Here is an 18,197-nt window from a genome sequence, read left to right on the forward strand (position 1 = left end):
ATGTGATCAAGGATAAGGAATATGAAAGAGGTCACAGTATATTGCCAGCCTTCATTTAAATGAGAGTTACCAAATCCATCCTAGAGGCCTATCCGAAGCCAGACTCTGAAACGGTAGTCGAGAAGTAACCTTGATCCATTATTGAGTTATTTGGCGTTCGGTTTCTGTATATCCCTGTGACAACCGTCACCATGGTAGATCTCAATCCATTATTAACCATGTTGGTGTCTTGTTTTAGTTCACAGGGACACACACCTGGCCCAGGGTTTAACCTCGTCCATCGGGATATAATGGTTTGATAATTGCACTTTATTTGGGCCTTGCTTCCAAATAGTGCTTGTGGCCTCCACTTGCATGAGATTCTAACAAGAGCCATGTAAGTCCTTTCGTATGTGTTTCAATGGACCGGGCAGAGTTGAAGCGGGACAAAGAGCCGTCTGGGGGGAAAACGGTCCGGTTTCGGGTGGCGTCTGCGAACAGCGGCCGCGTGCTGACGGAGGTGTTCAAAGACACGACGACGGCTTGGTGCGGCTCGGCGTCGGACTCGGTGGACTCCGACTGCGCCAGCAACCCCGAGACGGAGGGCCGACGAAGCCGATCGTCGGTCAGCGAGGCCAATAGCCACCTGAACGGCCTCGCGGGAGCCGCCATGGCGGCGGCGGCGGACGATGACGACGGCGGCGGCGGCGCGTGCGAACCCGACGACCTGCTGCTGTACGCCAGTGCCAAGAGAGAGCAACTCTTCAGCAACAAGCGCATCAATATCTGCAGCAAGAACGGGACTATACGAGGCGTGAGGAACAAGGTCAACGCGGGTCAAGTGCTTTTTAACAACCTGTCCGGCATGTACTACGTAAGTATGGCTGCAAAGTTGCAAAGTGTGCACTTGGTTTTAGGGTTTTAGTTCATGGAGATGACACACAGTGTCTCACATGATGTACGGTGTGTAGCCTACATCATGTGTGACACTGTGCATAACATAAGCACCTATATATATATATATATATATATATATATATATATATATATATATATATATATATATATATATATATATATATATATATATATATATATATATATATATATATATATATATATATATATATGCCTAGAGCATGCATTGATATCTAAATGCTTGCATTCCTCTCTCTCAAAGGGTAACAATCGTGGCAACAGATTTCAGAAAATTCGACCATGGGAAAAGGAGTAGAGAGAAGAGAATGGAAGTTGTATGATTTGTTGGGTCGTTATTTTATGTTTGTATAATGTATTAAGAAGATATAGCACAAGGCATGGTAATCTGCAGATGTAACTTTAAACCTATCGGCTCATATGAATGAAGCCAAAATAAGACATCGATGGGCATCACAAGTTTTAGAACAGATTTGGGAAAGATCAGCATCCTAGCTTGTTTTATTGAGTTTTCCTGAATTGTCCTGATTTCAATTTTGTATTTGTATTTTTTAATATTTTATAAAAAGCAATAGTTTAGAACACATTTAATACATTCAAGTTGCATGTTGTTTTGTAAACGATATTGTTTCGATTTTAATGAATATGTCATACTATACTGACAAACTTCAGTCATTTATTTGTGAGCATTCATAGCATGTTTACTATGTTTAATAGTTTAAGATGCTATTAAATGATAGGCTATAACATTTTTGTTCCATGTCTTTTTGTAATTTACATTTAAATACCCCCAAATGTATATTTTTGATATGAGGCTACGATTCAATTTCAATGTCTTAATGATTATCATCGGTCACTGAATGTTTGAAAATAATTGTAGAAAAAATAATGCTTAAGCTTTCAAAGGAAGCAAGAAAAGCATGGACATTGCACCCTAACCCTTACCAACTACGGTCCAACTTCTTTTTTTACTCTGTAATGCCACCTGCTGGCTTTATCAGGTCTTGCTAGGGACTCTTATTTGAACACCAAGGGACCCCTTGTTTACAGATCCACAAGGATCAGTAGGTAAAAACTATTGTTAATATGTTCATTTAAGCTATTAAAAAAAGTATAAAATAAAAAGCAGGTCCAATATTTTTTCACTTAGATATTTTTTTCATTGAGAAGACACTTTTCTGCAAAAGCAAGTGAGGTGAGGTTGAATCAAATAGAATCAGTATTGGAGTAATATGAACTATTAAGTACCACATTTCCGAAAAAATAAATAATTCAGCTAACTATTATGATGTTCTTAATAAGGAGCCTACAAACGGGGGGGGGGGGGGGGGTCACCACTGTGGTTTGTCTCATCAAACCTGCAAGGCTCTTGATTAGTTCATCTCTTTGGTGAGTCTGGGGACAAACAAGGTATAGATATTGATGTTGGCACATAGACCTTCAAAGAAATGTCACACACAATACAATTACAAAAAATACATTTATTTAGCCTGTGTGTATGTTTGTGTGTGTGTGTGTGTGTGTGTGTGTGTGTGTGTGTGTGTGTGTGTGTGTGTGTGTGTGTGTGTGTGTGTGTGTGTGTGTGTGTGTGTGTGTGTGTGTGTGTGTGTGTGTGTGTGAGAGAGAGAGAGAGAGAGAGAGAGAGACAGAGACAGAGACAGAGACAGAGACAGAGACAGTGAGAGTGTGTGTGTTTGTGTGTGTGCAACCAGTTGCTTTGTGGACTGGTCGTGGGTAACCTGGTCTTCCCCTCCTGCTGGACCAGCAGGACGTTTTTGGCCCGGAGCCAGGAAAGGAGGCACTATTGGCTACAACCATAGTAACAGTGCTCCTCTCTGGCTACGTTTTTATCACTGGGTCTGAAAACTTTTCATGATAGAAATAACCTGTGCCTTCCAATAATTTCATGTTTTTGGTTTAAATGCAACCCCTTGCCAGGACAAATGCAACAATAAGCACCAAACACTTTTTAAAAGGCTCAAACATGGCTTCCGTATAATTAACATTTTATAACAATGGCATTAATGATATAATGATGAAACCTTTAATAGGCAAAATATATTTTCTAAGTTATTTCTTTAAATTTTTTAAAGAATATTTGATCATAGCAAAGAGTAAGCTTTCCAAACGGCAAGTATTTGGTGTTTCCCATCCATGTGGGCGGTGAGGTGTCTTTAACAGTGTGCAGGCGCGTCCGCGAATGAGGAACAGGAGGAGGAGGATGTATTTAGGGGATACACCGTACTGATCCCGCTCATCCAACCACGCACCATGGACAGCGTCTCTCGGCTGGTCCCAGTATTAAACAGGCCTGGCGGTACGGCTGGCTCCACGGTATCCCCACCATGATGAGAGCACGGCGGGGCAGGGCAGGGGCAGGGCACGGTCAGTCCGCTATGGCCACCAGCTAATCATGGAGCCTCCCAGATGATGTGACTGCGGCAGGCGGGCGGAGAGAAACAGGACGTAGTGGTGGAAGACGCGGCGTTATCTCCGGTACAGTCACACTTCCCCGGTTTGATGATCTTGTATCGTTTCGACAAAGCAAAACTAAATCGGTGGAGTGTTGAACCGAGGAGAAGCATGATCCGTGGACGAACCTCGCTGTTCTATCTTTTAAAGGATGCAACGTTCGTAGGCTATGATGTGCAGCTAGACTCTAACCCTTTGATGCGAGGGTCCGCAGGAGAAAGGTGTTGACATTTATTCCTATTCCACACCCTAACGATATCGTTCCGATCAGCGCCACCATGTCTCCACCAGCGTCGGCGGCGACAGCCAGTGAGAGCAGCACCACCACTGTTTTTGAAGAGGACGCCAGGGAAGAGGTATTTCTGTTCGACGATCGACATAGTATTATAAACACTCTCAATATATTAACATATTATCCAATCAGGATTGTCCTATTATTTATTATTGATTGTGTTTATATTCGCTCTCCTGCAATATTACTCCATATTTTCTGTAACGCGTTATTTTCTTCACCATGCAAAATACTGAGAATAACGTGATTACTACTAGCGTTTTCCTACCTCGTCCTTAATTTTCTGGACATAATTAGAGGAAAGGGTTGGCCTAGCCTACACCTGCCATTACTTCACCAATCACTAGCAATCATCCACCACAAACCAGAGAGCAGTCAGCGAAGGCAGGAAAGCAGAAAGCATACATGTTATTAACGTATTAACTGTATTGGACGTTTAGAAGGACTACTAGAGTATCCCATCATTTTGAAACCTATGTTTTTGTATAGTTATGTGTGACTGAACTGCTTTGAACTTGAAAATGACATTTTCAATTAGTTGAAAATGATATTTTCAATTAGCATTTCAAATATGCTTGTCTGCAACACTCTTGTCGTCCCTGTCCTCCAAACCAATAGGAGATTAAGACAAATAAGTTATTGTCAACTGCAATTTTTAATTAATTTACACATAAGTGTGTTTTCCAATCAACAGCAAAGGCCCCTGAAGCAGTCCCTGAGCAAGTCCCTCTGCCGGGAGAGCTTCTGGAAGTGCCTGCTGCTCTCCCTCCTCATGTACGGCTGCATGGGCGCCATGGTGTGGTGTCACGTGACCAAGGTGACCCGCCTCACCTTTGACAGTGCCTTCAAAGGGAAGTCCATGATGTACCACGACAGCCCCTGCTCCGACGGCTATATTTACATCCCCCTGGCCCTGCTGGGCATGCTCTACGTGGTCTACCTGGTGGAGTGCTGGCACTGCCACGTCAAGAACGAGCTTCAGCACAAGGTGGACGTGGAGGGCGTCTACGAGCGCGTCCAGCGGATGCAGCAGGCCAAGCCCTGCATCTGGTGGAAGGCCATCAGCTACCACTACGTGAGGCGCACCCGGCAGGTCACGCGCTACCGCAACGGCGACGCCTACACCAGCACGCAGGTGTACCACGAGCGGGTCAACACGCACGTGGCGGAGGCCGAGTTCGACTACAGCCACTGCGGGGTGAAGGACGTCTCCAAGCAGCTGCTGAGCCTGGAGAAGGCGGCCATCACCAAGCTGCGCTTCACCAAGTGCTTCAGCTTCGCCAACGTCGAGTCGGAGAACTCGTACCTCACCCAGCGGGCGCGGTTCTTCACGGACAACGAGGGCCTGGACGACTACATGGAGGCCCGCGAGGGCATGCACCTGAAGAACATCGACCTGAAGGAGTACGTGCTGGTGCTGGCCGACCCCGACCACCACCCCTGGTACCTGTCCCACGTCGTCTTCTGGCTCACCGCCTTCCTCACCCTCTCCTGGCCGCTGCGGGTCTTCACGGAGTACCGCACCGCCTACGTCCACTACCGCGTGGAGAAGCTGTTCGGGCCCGACTACCCGGCGGTGACGCCGAGCGACGAGCGGCCCTTCCCGCGCCGCATCCCCCGCGTCAACACCATCGACAGCACCGAGCTGGAGTGGCACATCCGCTCCAACCAGCAGCTGGTGCCCAGCTACTCGGAGGCCGGCCTCATGGACCTGGCCCAGGGCCCCTCCGGCTTCGGCGGCTACAGGCAGAACTGCGAGCGCTGCCACCGGGCCATCAGCTGCTCCTCCGTCTTCTCCCGGAGCGCCTTGAGCATCTGCACCGGGGCCAGCGCCCGCATCCCCTTCAGCGGGAGCCGCTTCTCCCTGTCGAGGCGCTACGGCTCGCGCAGCAGCTGCTTCTGGCGGAGCGGCAGCCTGGACGACCAGGAGAGCCCCAGCGAGAACACCCGCTGCCTGTCGGAGCGGCAGACCACCGACGACGAGGACCCGCCCGACTACCAGGACGCCCTCTGCTTCCCCGTGCTCATCGTCCACTGCAGCGAGAACTGCCACGACCACCGGTCGTTCCACCGGAACGGCTCCTGCGTGGAGACCTCGCTATGACGGGGGCGGGACAGATGGTCGGCAGGGCGACCGGCTGCTGTAGCACGCAGGGACACCGGACGTCGGGCGAGGTTTCCTTTGGGTTAGGTTGGGTCGAGGTGTGGGGTTACGCAACGCAAAGCCCCCCAAACACACACACACACACACCCGCACACACAGGCTGTGTCCCAACTGATTGAAACAAAATCGATCCACTTGAAAACCACCAAAGCAATAACTAAGTAATGTGTCAGTGGATATGGGTTTTCCATCTGTTAACGACGCGGGAGTGTGTGTATCCACGTGGCATCTAATGAAAACCATGAAGACGTAGGCTGTTATACAATGCTGTAGCATTTATTTTACCTTACAAGCATCTGGAAATGAAACTGGCAATTACCTCAGAAAATATCGAGCAAGCCACGGAAAAGAAGGGTGGAATTCTGTAAATGTACCTGACATATCTTGAGGAGAATGTTGAAACTTAAATGCAAGAACATGTCTGGATTTACACTGAGACATGTTTTGTTTTCTCTGAAAAGGGCGTCAAAGTTCACATTTTGTACAGCAATAACTACGACGTACCCACCCAAGAGAAGAAAATCGAAAATGAATATCTCAAAGAAGTAGAATTCATAACGAAACCAATTACATAGCATAGGCCAAATGTGTACAATAACTCTAAGAAAATGTTAAGGTTTCTGAGGTATCTGTTTCTATGATACATAATTGACACAATTGAGTGGACAAAGGAAAGGATACATAAATGATGCATCAATTTGTGACTTAAAAGCAAGGTTGGGTTCGGATTATTTTGATCTAATACTTCCTTCAAAGACCAACACCTTCCCTGAAATGGTTGGCTGGGCCAAGGACATCATATTCGCCAAGGAAACCAGAGTTGGGCTTGCCTACATAAGATTACATCAGTGGTATAAGGGCTTGCCCAGCGAACAGTATATATTTATAGTTATATTGATACAACATATGGCCTAGCATAAGGCTATTTGTAATCTACTGCCATGGAGAAACATGCCGGCAACTGTGTTGTAAATACATAAACACATGTTATTACAGTACTATCATGGTGGCTAATGGGAGGTTTATGCCTTACAAGGGAAATTCATTCTTCACATCGTATCAACAACACCCTTAAAGTCATCTGTCAATTATGAAGTGTGAGAAGCATACATCAAATAATATCGATAATATTAATATCAAAACCTAATTTGCATGATCTCCTACTGTTAACACTGAATGTATACACAAACATATATGAACATGAATGTAAACCACCAGCATATTATGTCATACTATATGTCCATTAATATGAATGCTCGATTTGTAATTGGAAAGTGGCTGCATTGCAATTTGTAGTATATTGAGATCGAGTGTCAATGATGACCACATCAAAAGGCCCCGGTGGTGCGATGTATACGGCACCATTGACTTTGGATGTTGGCATTTTAATTTGCATTAGGAGGCACTCGTGCCCTCAGGTCGTTACAGGTTGCGTATGCAAGGACTGTACATGCACTGAGGTTTACATGTTGTTAATGTATGAACTTTGTACGACACATTTATACGACTTCTGGCAACGCTATTCTACCACGTAGGCTATACATAAGGACATCGTTCCTACACTTACGATGCCAATATTATGCACTTGAAGTGAAACTACTAGACATTATGGATTGTAATCATGCTGAATGTTGTTACATGTTCCATTCTAGTAATAAAGTATGCATTCAACTATTGTAATACACTAGATAATAGAGGCAAACATAGTTATTGGAAACATGTACAGTACATGAGTTATGGTACCACTTGTTATTGTCCCCTTGTAAATGAATTGTTATTGTGGGCTTGCAATTGTACTTATCAACCTTGTAAAAACATTTCACACATTATAAAAGAAACAACTTTTTCTCTTGAACTTTTTAAATATGTTTTATCTAATGCTGGAGTAAGGATATTTGCAATAAATGTTAAGGACATATGTTCAACCATAACTATAAAGAAGATTTGCAAAGAGAAGAAGGACCTCCTTTATTTCTCCTCAAGGTGAATTGGACCGTTGGTCATAGGACTACTTGGTGATGTGCATTTAAAACGGTAACCGGCCCCTCCCATGTATCTGGTGTGTGTATTTGTAGAGCTGTAATGATATGGATTCGAAAAACAAGCATGCCAAGCACAATGTTGGAATTACCTGTTTAGTCAATAATTGATAACAAAAAGTATTTTGTAGGTATATATATTGATTTGTGAGAAAATAATCAATGTTCTACTCTGTGTCAGATTGAAGTCCCGAGTACACCTATGTTTTTACTTAAATGGGACACAAAAAACTTTTTTAAATAATCTTAATTGATATGTAACAGATAAGCAAATACTTTCAGGATTTACCAAACCTTAATTAACTACTTTAATAGTCAATAATTAAAATGAAAACAAGTCTGGTTGGGTTTCTTTAAGGGTCATGGATTCAGGCTCTATTTTGCTGGGCACCACTTAAGTCACTTAAATGTCGATCAATAAATATCCTTTAATAAAACAAAGGAATTCACTCCCCTGCCTGTGCACTGCAATATATCAATCCATACATAAACAGAGAAAATATTGTACTCGTATGTTATTGTGTTATGTTATTTGAGCACATATCATTACCTTGCATCCTATTATAATGTTTGTCCACTACAAAACATTTTATTGTTCGTACTCCATTGGACATCGCACGCAAAGTTTGTAGGCTACATGAAGTAGCCTGCTATCACAACAAGAGGACGGTTTACAACCGACATACGCCGATGTGATTTGAACACGGCGCCCCCCGGTGCCATAGGTGGCGCCACCTACACATCGGTCTGCCTTTATAACTTATAAATATTGTGGACGAAGAACTCAACACGCTAAAGGTTACTGACAGAGTAAGTAGACAATTGTCAACAATTGACTTACGTTCATATTCTATAGGATGGCTGGGTAATATGCTGACCTTGTAGTCTTGCAATGCTTGTTTTATGCAAGCTCTTGGACGACAGGAATAGCCGAATGCGATAAAGACTCAGCCAGGATGTACTTTAATATGAATAATCTGCATCACTAGTTTGACACATCTTTTATGAACGCTTATTTCGATAGTTAGACAATTAATGTCAGATGAAATAAATAGTCAGTGCTGTTGTCAAAACCCTGGTTATGAGTAAGCTACCTAGTACTAAATCGCAAAACAATGGTCTCTTCTCTACATTGTGTTTTTCTGGTCAAAGATATTGGCCACTATGTTGTTATTGTGTTTCTGGTCAAAGATATTGGCCACGATGTTGTTATTGTGTTTCTGGTTAAAGATATTGGCCACGATGTTGTTACATTGTTTCTGGTGAACAGTATGGGCCACTATGTTGTTATTGTGTTTCTTGTCACATATATTGTTCAGTACATTGTGTATTGGGTTTCTGGTCAAAGAAAATGCACACCATATCCTGTTATTGTGTCACAGGTCTTCAACATGCAGGGTTTGCTGGTAGAGGCGCTTGCTCTGCGGCAGTTGGGAAGACTCAACCCGCGGCAACTTCTCACACCCGGATACGGATTCAAACAGACAACCTGGTGCCCAAGGATCATGTACACACGCCAGCTTTGGGGATCGTCCGTTTGTTTCACGTTAGGCTCTCACAGGCCAGTTGTCCGTGGCAGAGACTCCGTGCGAAACTGGTCATTGCACCAGTTGAGGTTCAAAAGCAACAAAAAGAAAGGCTTAGCAAAGGTTCTGGAGGAGGAGGAGGAGGAGCGGGACACAGAGGACACTGACTCTGAGGATGAGATTGAAGAAGACCCAAACCTGCCTAAGGACTATAAGGATTTAGAAAAGTTTGTACAGTCTTATCGCTACGATGTTATCCTGAAGTCTGGATTGGATATGGCTCGCAAGTGAGTGAGTATAGACTAGCTGTGAAGGTAATGCATTTTGATTAGTCTGAACTCTCCCTGACCTTCTTTGTTTTGCTCCGTCTCCGGATTAGTAAAATTGAGGATGCTTTCTACAACAACAAGCTTCGACTGAATGGGCAGAAGCTCATCAAGAAAAGTAAATCGGTGAGTTTTCTGATAATAACATGAACGCAAATGAATACCACATTGATGCACACATTTGATGGTACATTAGGTTGTTTTTTTTTGGTTCCTTGTATAGGTGAAAGTTGGAGACACTCTGGACATGGTAGTGTCTGAAAGCGGTGAAGGAAACACTGTTACTCTGATGAGAGTAATTCTTAAGAAGGAATTGGGTGAATCCAACGATGGAGAGAAGTACAAAGTGGCCCTGAGACGCTGGAAGAGTTTAGAGCTTTCCAAGGATGAAGCCTTCAAGCCATGATTTTCCCAAGAATGACTTTACTGATAAATGGCCTCAAAGCATTCAATCCAAGCAAAAGTGAAAGAAGTTATAAAGTGCATGTTGAAACTCTGGACTTGTTTTTTTTTGGGTTGGTGACATATATTTAAAACATGATTTGACATTCAATTTATGTTTAGTATTTTTGTAATTTCCTTTATTTCTTTTGAATAAATCAAAAAGTAATTTTAAGAATCTAGAATTTATTTGCTTGATGGAATATATTTGAAATGTAAATTTGGTTTTAATCAATCAATTAGGAATTTCAATCAAATTTACTTTTAATTCTGGTCCTTGATGACTGATGACTGACATCCATGATGGATGGATGTGACAAAAAAAGTTGAGTCGTTCATCCCTTAATTCTTAAACTAGATTTTATGAATGTGATTTTATTAGAAAAAAGGTTAACATGACCCATTGTCATTGTTAATTGTTTTTATATATAAACTTCTATAAGAAGGTTTAACATAAGCAAATTCTTACTTAAACAGTGGTTCAATAGACTGAAATAGAAACAAATCACCTGATTAATTTCTATTCATATATCAACTTAACTATTCTATTAGCTAACATTATTTTTAAGCTGCATCAGTTAATGTGTACATAAGCTATGGCAGTTCGGCTCATAAATATACATTTGTTATCACTCGGCATTCGAGTGCTTGAACAATAATTTCTACTGTTATGGTCAAAAATAAAACGAGACCAATGTTAGTGCTGATTGAAAACCTACATCGGACTGCTGTAAAAGTTCGACAATGCAATAGATTGAGCTTATATTGTGTGCAATAATTTCATGACAAAGACAGCTGTTGCCATACCAGCAAACTATTGTGGCTAAAACACAGTGCTCGATCTTTTGGCCTTCTTCAGAATGTCACACTTCTTCCGATTGGGGCGCCGGCATCGTTCATCGATGCTGGGCACGCATTCATAGTGCCACACCTCCTCCATCTTTTCCACAGGGTACACCGCCTCCACGTAGTGGCGGATCAGCCGGAGGCGCACGGGGTCCAGCTGCTTCTTGTTGCACGCCCCCGAGTGGTTATACTGAAGCCGCAGGTTCTCCTGCGTGAAGAGTTCGGGGAAGAGACGCACTAAGAGGCGGGCGGCAAAGTTCCCCACGGAGAGACTCTGCTGCACGACTTCACGCACCTCAGTGTCCGAGAGCAGGTAGGCCGAAGGCACGGGGAAGTCGGGTACGGTTACCGAGAGTTCGTCCAGCGGTATCTTACAAAAGTCTTTGCTGCTCTTCTCGGGCGGCGCGGCGGGGGTCTGTGTGCAGTCTGTGTCCTCCCTAAGAGCGTCGCCGTTGAACTGGTTCAGCTGACAGTCCGCGTCGCTGGCCTCGGGCTCCCGCTCGTGAACGTAGACCTTCCGCTGTTGCTGGTAGGACCGTCGCTGCTCCGTGTCGCGTCTCCTGCACCGCTCGTCCAACTTGCCCACAAACTCAAACATCCACACCCGGTCGTTCCTGGCCTGAGGGTACAGCAGTTGGACGTAGTGCCGGATCAGGTTGACGCGAACGGGGTCCAGCTGCTTCTTGCCCAGGGAGCCACTGCAGTTGTAATGCTTCCGTGCGTTCTCCTGGGTAAAGAGCTCGGGGAACATCAGCACCAGAACCCGAGACGCAAAGTTCCCGATGGACAGGCTACAGTCGTAATTGCTCTTAAGTGTTTCCTTGGAAAGGAGATATTCTTTGGGAACGCTGAAGTCTGGCAGAGGGATTTCCATGTCGTCAAAATCCACAGGGACAAGCAGAGACTTTTTGGACCTACGGTTCGGCCTTTCATGATCAAACATATTTGGGATCCTTATCAAGGAGACATCCTCCGGAATACCGGCCAAGTCGTAGCTGTTATTACTGATGTTGTCGTGTTCCCCCTCGTTAATATTGCTGTGGACACTCTCTATTGCATCCTCCATATGCTGAACGCACACCTGGAGCCAGGTGTCCTCAGGCACGTCAGGGAAATTTGATTCCATGTACTTCCTTATAATTTCCAACCTGTCAGACTCCAGCAGAAGCTGTCCGACACCGTGAAAACCACTGGCGCCCTCTGGGAATTTACCTTCCTCGAAAATCTCAGGGAAAAGGCGATGAACGAGGAAGATAACAAAGTCCTCAGGGGAGGAGAACTCATCCAAGTCATCCGTGAGTTGTATGTCAGAGGCCAAGTCCGAGTTAGCCAGGTTATTCTGATCCTCCATCGAGAGGTGCTCCTCCTCCCCCACCTCATTAATAAAGTGGCAGGTCTCGGCATGCTCTGCCTTGATTCCCGTATCTATGATTGTCTGCTTTCTTTGCATGCGGGCACTCTCCATATCTTTCTGTGCACAAAAATGATTAAACAAGTCATTGATCTGCATCAGGCATTCCTCCTGCCAAACGTTGTTGTTCTTGACTAACGGGAAGCACACCTCTACGTAATTGCGTATGAGCTGCAGATGCAGCGAGTCCAATGTTCTCTTGCTTGCGATGCAGCCGTTGGTGCACTCGCTGGCCTTAAAGAGCTCCGGGAACAGATGCACCAGCAGCCGACAGCCCAGCTCCCCGGCGCCCGAGGTCTGCTCCATCAGCTGATGAAGCTCCTCGCTGGTCAGCAGATATTGTGGGGGAGGCTGGAACTCGGTCACCATCTCGCCCGGCTTGATCTGCTTCTTAATTCGTATGACCTCCAGGGACAGCAGGTCCACCTTGCTGTGCAGCTGGGTCATGCTCGAATTCAGCGTGTTGAGGATGAAAAACATCTTCTCGATCAGCGGATAGAGGCCGGCGTCTGTCGGCAAGCCTTCGCCGGGCACCCTCGCGGCACCGGGGAAGGCTTCGAACTTGCAGTTTTCCTCTGGACTGTGGAACTCCGAGGTGAAGGGGCTCCCGCAGTCGTGCTGCTGTCCTCCGCCCTGAACGGCCGACGTCTCCGAGCTCGGCGCGATGCGCTTCTCGTTGATCCTGTGGGAGATACCGAACAGGGGCCTCCTGTACGAGGTTCTGCTTCTGGGGTTGTCCCGGCCACAGTCCATCTTGTCCCCAGAGGTCAGGCATGGGAGGGCTCGCTGGAGGCTCTCCTCTGTCAACTGCTTCTTGATCTAGAATGAGACAACAATTAGATCCTGAAGGATTTTTTTTTGCCAGGCAACCGTATGTTGTTCTTTAACACTGTTAATTAGCCAAAACACAAATATCATTGACACCTTTGCAAAACTTTCTTGCTCCTTGTGGAAGCTCTTTTTTCAAGCCCTTACCTCCTCAGAGACTCTGAATATCTTGCGGCTCGTGGACTTTTCATTTACATCAGAGCCCATCTCCGCAAATGTCCGTTTCCCAGTCTCAGTGGCCCCCGGGAAAACCCCTCCAAGTCCTTCGACTGGCTCATAAATTGCAACGTCATCTGTCTCTTCCTTAAGGTCCTGGAGAAGCTGTTGTTCTGCAAAGAATAATCAGCAGTGCGTTTATCTCTGCAATACCATAGTCTGGTAATCACATGAAACACATCAGGAGTACCACACAAAAGAACACTGCTGATCGCATTGAGAGCTGCAATGCATTTTATTTACTATCAAGAGCGTTATCGTCTGGGTAAAGAAATGGAAAAAAAAAGTCTGGTTAAAATCTCTGGCAGACATCTCACAATAAATGCAGAGAATGTGGAACGTACCTTCACCAAGCATACCTCCATGTGAAATGTCCCCATTCTTGGAGGAACTCATATCCTTATGGTTAAAGAAAGGAAAAAAAAGGGCTTTAGAGCAATGTGTAAGTCATGACATGCAACATGCCAAAATATCTTGAGCTTATTTTTCTAGAGGTTTCGGCTTGTTAAACAAAACTCAAACGATATAGTATAACTAAATGATATCTCTATACATTGCAGGGGGAGGGTCCAGAAGTAGAGCTGGCTTCTACTGGCTAAGGCTCACTTAACCACTGACTCCACCTGGCTAAGGGACACTAAACCACTGACTCCACCTGGCTAAGGGACACTTAACCACTGACTCCACCTGGCTAAGGGACACTTAACCACTGACTCCACCTGGCTAAGGGACACTTAACCACTGGCTCCCCAAAACAGTGTTGTCTTCTTGCAGAATGTACATCAGATGAAACATATCAGGCATTAATGGCTGTAGTGGCATAGTAAATGCCTTCTATTTACCATTATAGTTACTGGAGTAACTTGCTCAAGTAAATCATTGTTTTGTTAAAGGATTGGTGAGGGATGGTTTGTTAACAATAATCTTGTCTGAATGTATATACGTTTCAATACTGTAACCCTCAGCTGTTGTCATGAGGGAGCTAGTGCCATTACCGCAAATTGAATGCAATTAGTCAATGTAACTAACTGCATTCTTGACGTGCTTATGTTTCAGGGCTTAATGGTTCTGCTCCGTAATGTTCTTGGCACTTTGTGTCAAGCGTCAAACTGTGATCAGTGATCATTTTGCTTGGACTGCGACGCTCCCCTCGCGTTGTCCTACTCCAACCCCATGTGTGAACAACCCATGATGTGTGTGCAAGTGGGCTGTCACGAGCAAGGTTAGACCACTACTTCCTCATTCTTCATTTAAAGCTGAACAAATCCTGCCCATATCGCTGCACAACGCAATGTTATGAGGATTATCCAGGAAAATATCCCAAACTTCTACAATCCAAAACAGTTGACCGCTCAAAGCACATACACGCAAAAATGTTGACAGAGCGCACACGCTAAGTGCGTGTTTTGAACTGTAATGACGCGGCAGTGTTTGCGTGGACGATTCTTCTCCCCTCTCCACAGAGTACTGACTCTTAGGAATGGGTCCTAATTCATACCCCGTGGGTTCATTCTCACCTTTTACGATTCCATGCAATCCTTTAGCTGGGTCTTGCGAGTGTTAGGTACATATACACAGGCCCATCCTATGTTTTTAGGCACATGATATAACAAATGTGGTTCGTGTGTTGTTGCTGTTTTCGCTTTGCTTGTCTCGCTGCCTTCTCGCGTGACGTGACGGTGCCGTGCGCGTGCTGTGTCACTTCCGTACAGCTGTGCGTGGATGGCGCCACGGCGTGGACCTCCATGCGTGGACAGAATCCGAATCGGAATTACTTTTATTACATCTTATTGCACACAGTACACGGGAGTAAAATTATTAGGCTTGATTCCTCAACCACCACATAGCAGCAACAATACAAGTTAAAGTAACTAAAGATAAGTTAAAGAAAAAACAAAAACAAATAAGTACAAATAAGTAGCAGCATAGATCACAATAATAAATAATACAAATAAAATAAAGTAAGTAAAGGAAACTAAGACAGTGGTCATAAGTATTAATAAGTAATGAGGTCTAGTAAGGTGTAAAGTGTAGTGTAAAGTGTATGTGTAAAATTGTTAAAGTGGTAGTGGTAGCCTATTAGCCAAGGTTGTTGGGACAATAGCGTGGGACTGTGGAGAAGGGGCGACACTCAGCCTACGTTAAACTATAATATATTTAAATGTTAAGCTTAATGTTCATCCACACGCGTGGGGGTCAAATTAAACGCCGAAACGACAACTTGTATTTACAGTCAGTTGAATGACAGCGTGGTATGAACAGAAGTTCATCATGTGATGAGGCCTACATCGTGATACATTATCTTTGTGTGTGTGTGTGTGTGTGTGTGTGTGTGTGTGTGTGTGTGTGTGTGTGTGTGTGTGTGTGTGTGTGTGTGTGTGTGTGTGTGTGTGTGTGTGTGTTTGTGTGTTTTATTGGTTGATATATTAGGCTACATTTATATGTATATATATTCATTCATGTATTTGATAGATAGATAGATAGATAGATAGATAGATAGATAGATAGATAGATAGATAGATAGATAGATAGATAGATAGATAGATAGATAGATAGATAGATAGATAGATAGATAGATATAGATATTGCTTGTGACAATATGAATCACTTTATTATAGGCTACGCCCCGCAAACTCATCTTACAAAAAAATGAGCAAATGCCGGTATGCTTAAAGCAATATTACCCTCGAGCTTATGCAGCAAAAACAGTGTTCATTAATAGCCTCGATGTGTTCAATATAGAACTGTACAGAAGTATGCACCATGCGCACAGGATTCTTAGCGAAGCACCATGCAACTGAAAAACATATTGACATATAGGCCTAGTGGCTGCATATGTACTGATATGCTGATCAGGTTATTAATGACTGCAATTTTAGACAAGATGGAAAGTCATAGACTATATACAACAGAAGGTAGCAGTGCCCTCTAGTGGAAAACTGTCAGAACAACACGAATTGTTCTTTGTACGTGAACTCAAATTGTAGGCCTGCCTACCTTATGGGAAGAAAGAGACGTATGTTAGACTGAGGATTTTAGATATCTTACAGCAACCTCTGATAGGAGGTTTATAAGGTGAACGTTCACTGTCTGGGAGGGGGTTATTTTAGGAGACATGGTAAATGTTTGCCCAATTGTGAACCTATTGATTAAATATCAGTGTATGGGGAATTGTAACTCTAGTCAAAAAATAGCCAATGGCATTTGGCGGATGTCGGAACAAGAATTTATTCCACGAACACGAGGTCGTTGAATATCTTGTGTGATGTGGGTTTGGCAATCCACCGGATACAATCATTAAGAATGTGTGAAATTATAACACACATTCTTGTGTGTTATAACAAGAATGTGTTGTTATAACACATTCTTATAACACACACATTCTTGTGTGTTATAATTTCGTATATCATCCACAGTTACATTGTCAAGCACACACCCGAAGATCCGTCACAATAACCGGGCACACACGTCGATAAGAGGACGATATAACAAGGGGCTCGGCGCGTGTCTCCTCATTTTTGGACTGATGAGCTGTTTAGAGGGCCCTCTGATCTGTCACCCAATTTTTTAATGGTATTTATTTTATTTATTTATTACAACATAGGCTACAATAGATAATTCAAACAACCAGAACAACATTTCAATAGTTATAAACAATACAATACAATGGGACAATTAAGAAAGCTATTTAAAACAAGACCAATCCTTATTTAATGCGACTTCAATCATCACCTTGAACTTCTCAATCGAGACCAAACCCAATGAAGCGCGCGCGAGCCGCGCCATGAGGAGGGAGCGCGCCGTTCAAGCGGGGAGCTCGCTACCGAAGGGTCGGCGTTTCGGCACTTAGCACGTGGCGGCGGCGGAGCTCGTTAATGGGTCATATTTGGCCAATATGCTCGTCTGTGTCGGGATGTGAAATCAGCCATACTGTTCCCATCTTGGCGGAATGAGGGTCATTCATCACGGTGGGCCATATGATGATATTAGCAGGTGTTTACTGATGGGGCCCATTCATGAAATGAGCAATGGGGATACACCTAAAACGTTCAACAGTCTAGCTTCATTATCCCCCAGATGTTTCGCGATGATGAGGTTCTAAAAATAGGTTTTGACCAGTCATGAATCATGATTGAAGTCAAGTTCTCACTACTTTGAAGGGTGTTTCGTTGAATGGTAGTTTTGTTCAACAAAAGCTTTCAAATGGGTAATATAACTACAGGCTATTGTTTATTTGTTCTAGTTATACATTGCTATTATATGCTTGTCTTATCCATTCCCAAAGGGCCATAAATGTGATCATCCTTTTTTTGGTTTTCTTTCCTTCCCAACTGGGTTTTTTGACGTTTTTCTACCCTAATAACGGATATAATGTTACAGGGTTAGTTCAGGCCTAATATTTTCTACATACTATAGTGCCTCTATATTATAGTCTTGATTTTAAGCTTCCACCCAATGCTGATACTTGGAACCTGGACAAGGAATCTGAATTCATGAATGTTGATTGTTTCGTGTTTGTGTGTTATTTCTCGGGGCTGTGTGTCAGCATGACTATGAAATGGGATATGCTAATGCAGTGTGCTGGGGGTGAACACCAGCCTTCTCCCAGCCTCCTATTCTGCATTTGAAGTGTATCCCTCCTCATGAACACTCTCTCTAATATAGATCTGAGGGCCAGGGTGTGCTACAGAGCTCTCTTTGAATCCCAACAGCTTCCTATT

At 44.0% G+C, this 18,197-nt stretch overlaps 4 protein-coding genes across 4 annotated transcripts; 3 read left to right on the forward strand and 1 right to left on the reverse strand.

Annotated features, from left to right (window-relative positions):
• Positions 1-356: 356 nt before the first annotated feature.
• On the forward strand, positions 357-2,017 carry grxcr1b (glutaredoxin and cysteine rich domain containing 1 b). Its single transcript, XM_030355940.1, has 2 exons — positions 357-853; positions 1,160-2,017. The coding sequence occupies exons 1-2, from the start codon at positions 401-403 to the stop codon at positions 1,211-1,213; spliced, it is 507 nt and encodes a 168-aa protein (XP_030211800.1). The 5' UTR covers positions 357-400; the 3' UTR covers positions 1,214-2,017.
• Positions 2,018-3,018: 1,001 nt separating this feature from the next.
• On the forward strand, positions 3,019-8,342 carry tmem151bb (transmembrane protein 151Bb). Its single transcript, XM_030355933.1, has 3 exons — positions 3,019-3,411; positions 3,659-3,743; positions 4,374-8,342. Exons 2-3 carry the CDS (start codon positions 3,666-3,668, stop codon positions 5,781-5,783), a joined length of 1,488 nt encoding a protein of 495 aa, XP_030211793.1. The 5' UTR covers positions 3,019-3,411; positions 3,659-3,665; the 3' UTR covers positions 5,784-8,342.
• Positions 8,343-8,587: 245 nt separating this feature from the next.
• Positions 8,588-10,350, forward strand: mtres1 (mitochondrial transcription rescue factor 1). The gene is made up of 4 exons (XM_030355939.1): positions 8,588-8,692; positions 9,265-9,695; positions 9,788-9,860; positions 9,958-10,350. Exons 2-4 carry the CDS (start codon positions 9,274-9,276, stop codon positions 10,138-10,140), a joined length of 678 nt encoding a protein of 225 aa, XP_030211799.1. The 5' UTR covers positions 8,588-8,692; positions 9,265-9,273; the 3' UTR covers positions 10,141-10,350.
• A 171-nt stretch (positions 10,351-10,521) lies between these two features.
• Positions 10,522-15,166, reverse strand: bend3 (BEN domain containing 3). Its single transcript, XM_030355931.1, has 4 exons — positions 14,994-15,166; positions 13,821-13,875; positions 13,408-13,589; positions 10,522-13,251 (listed from the first exon to the last, which is right to left on the reverse strand). The coding sequence occupies exons 2-4, from the start codon at positions 13,870-13,872 to the stop codon at positions 10,999-11,001; spliced, it is 2,487 nt and encodes an 828-aa protein (XP_030211791.1). The 5' UTR covers positions 13,873-13,875; positions 14,994-15,166; the 3' UTR covers positions 10,522-10,998.
• Positions 15,167-18,197: the final 3,031 nt, after the last annotated feature.

The sequence above is a fragment of the Gadus morhua genome, chromosome 5 (assembly GCF_902167405.1).
Source record: "Gadus morhua chromosome 5, gadMor3.0, whole genome shotgun sequence".
Lineage (NCBI taxonomy): Eukaryota > Metazoa > Chordata > Actinopteri > Gadiformes > Gadidae > Gadus > Gadus morhua.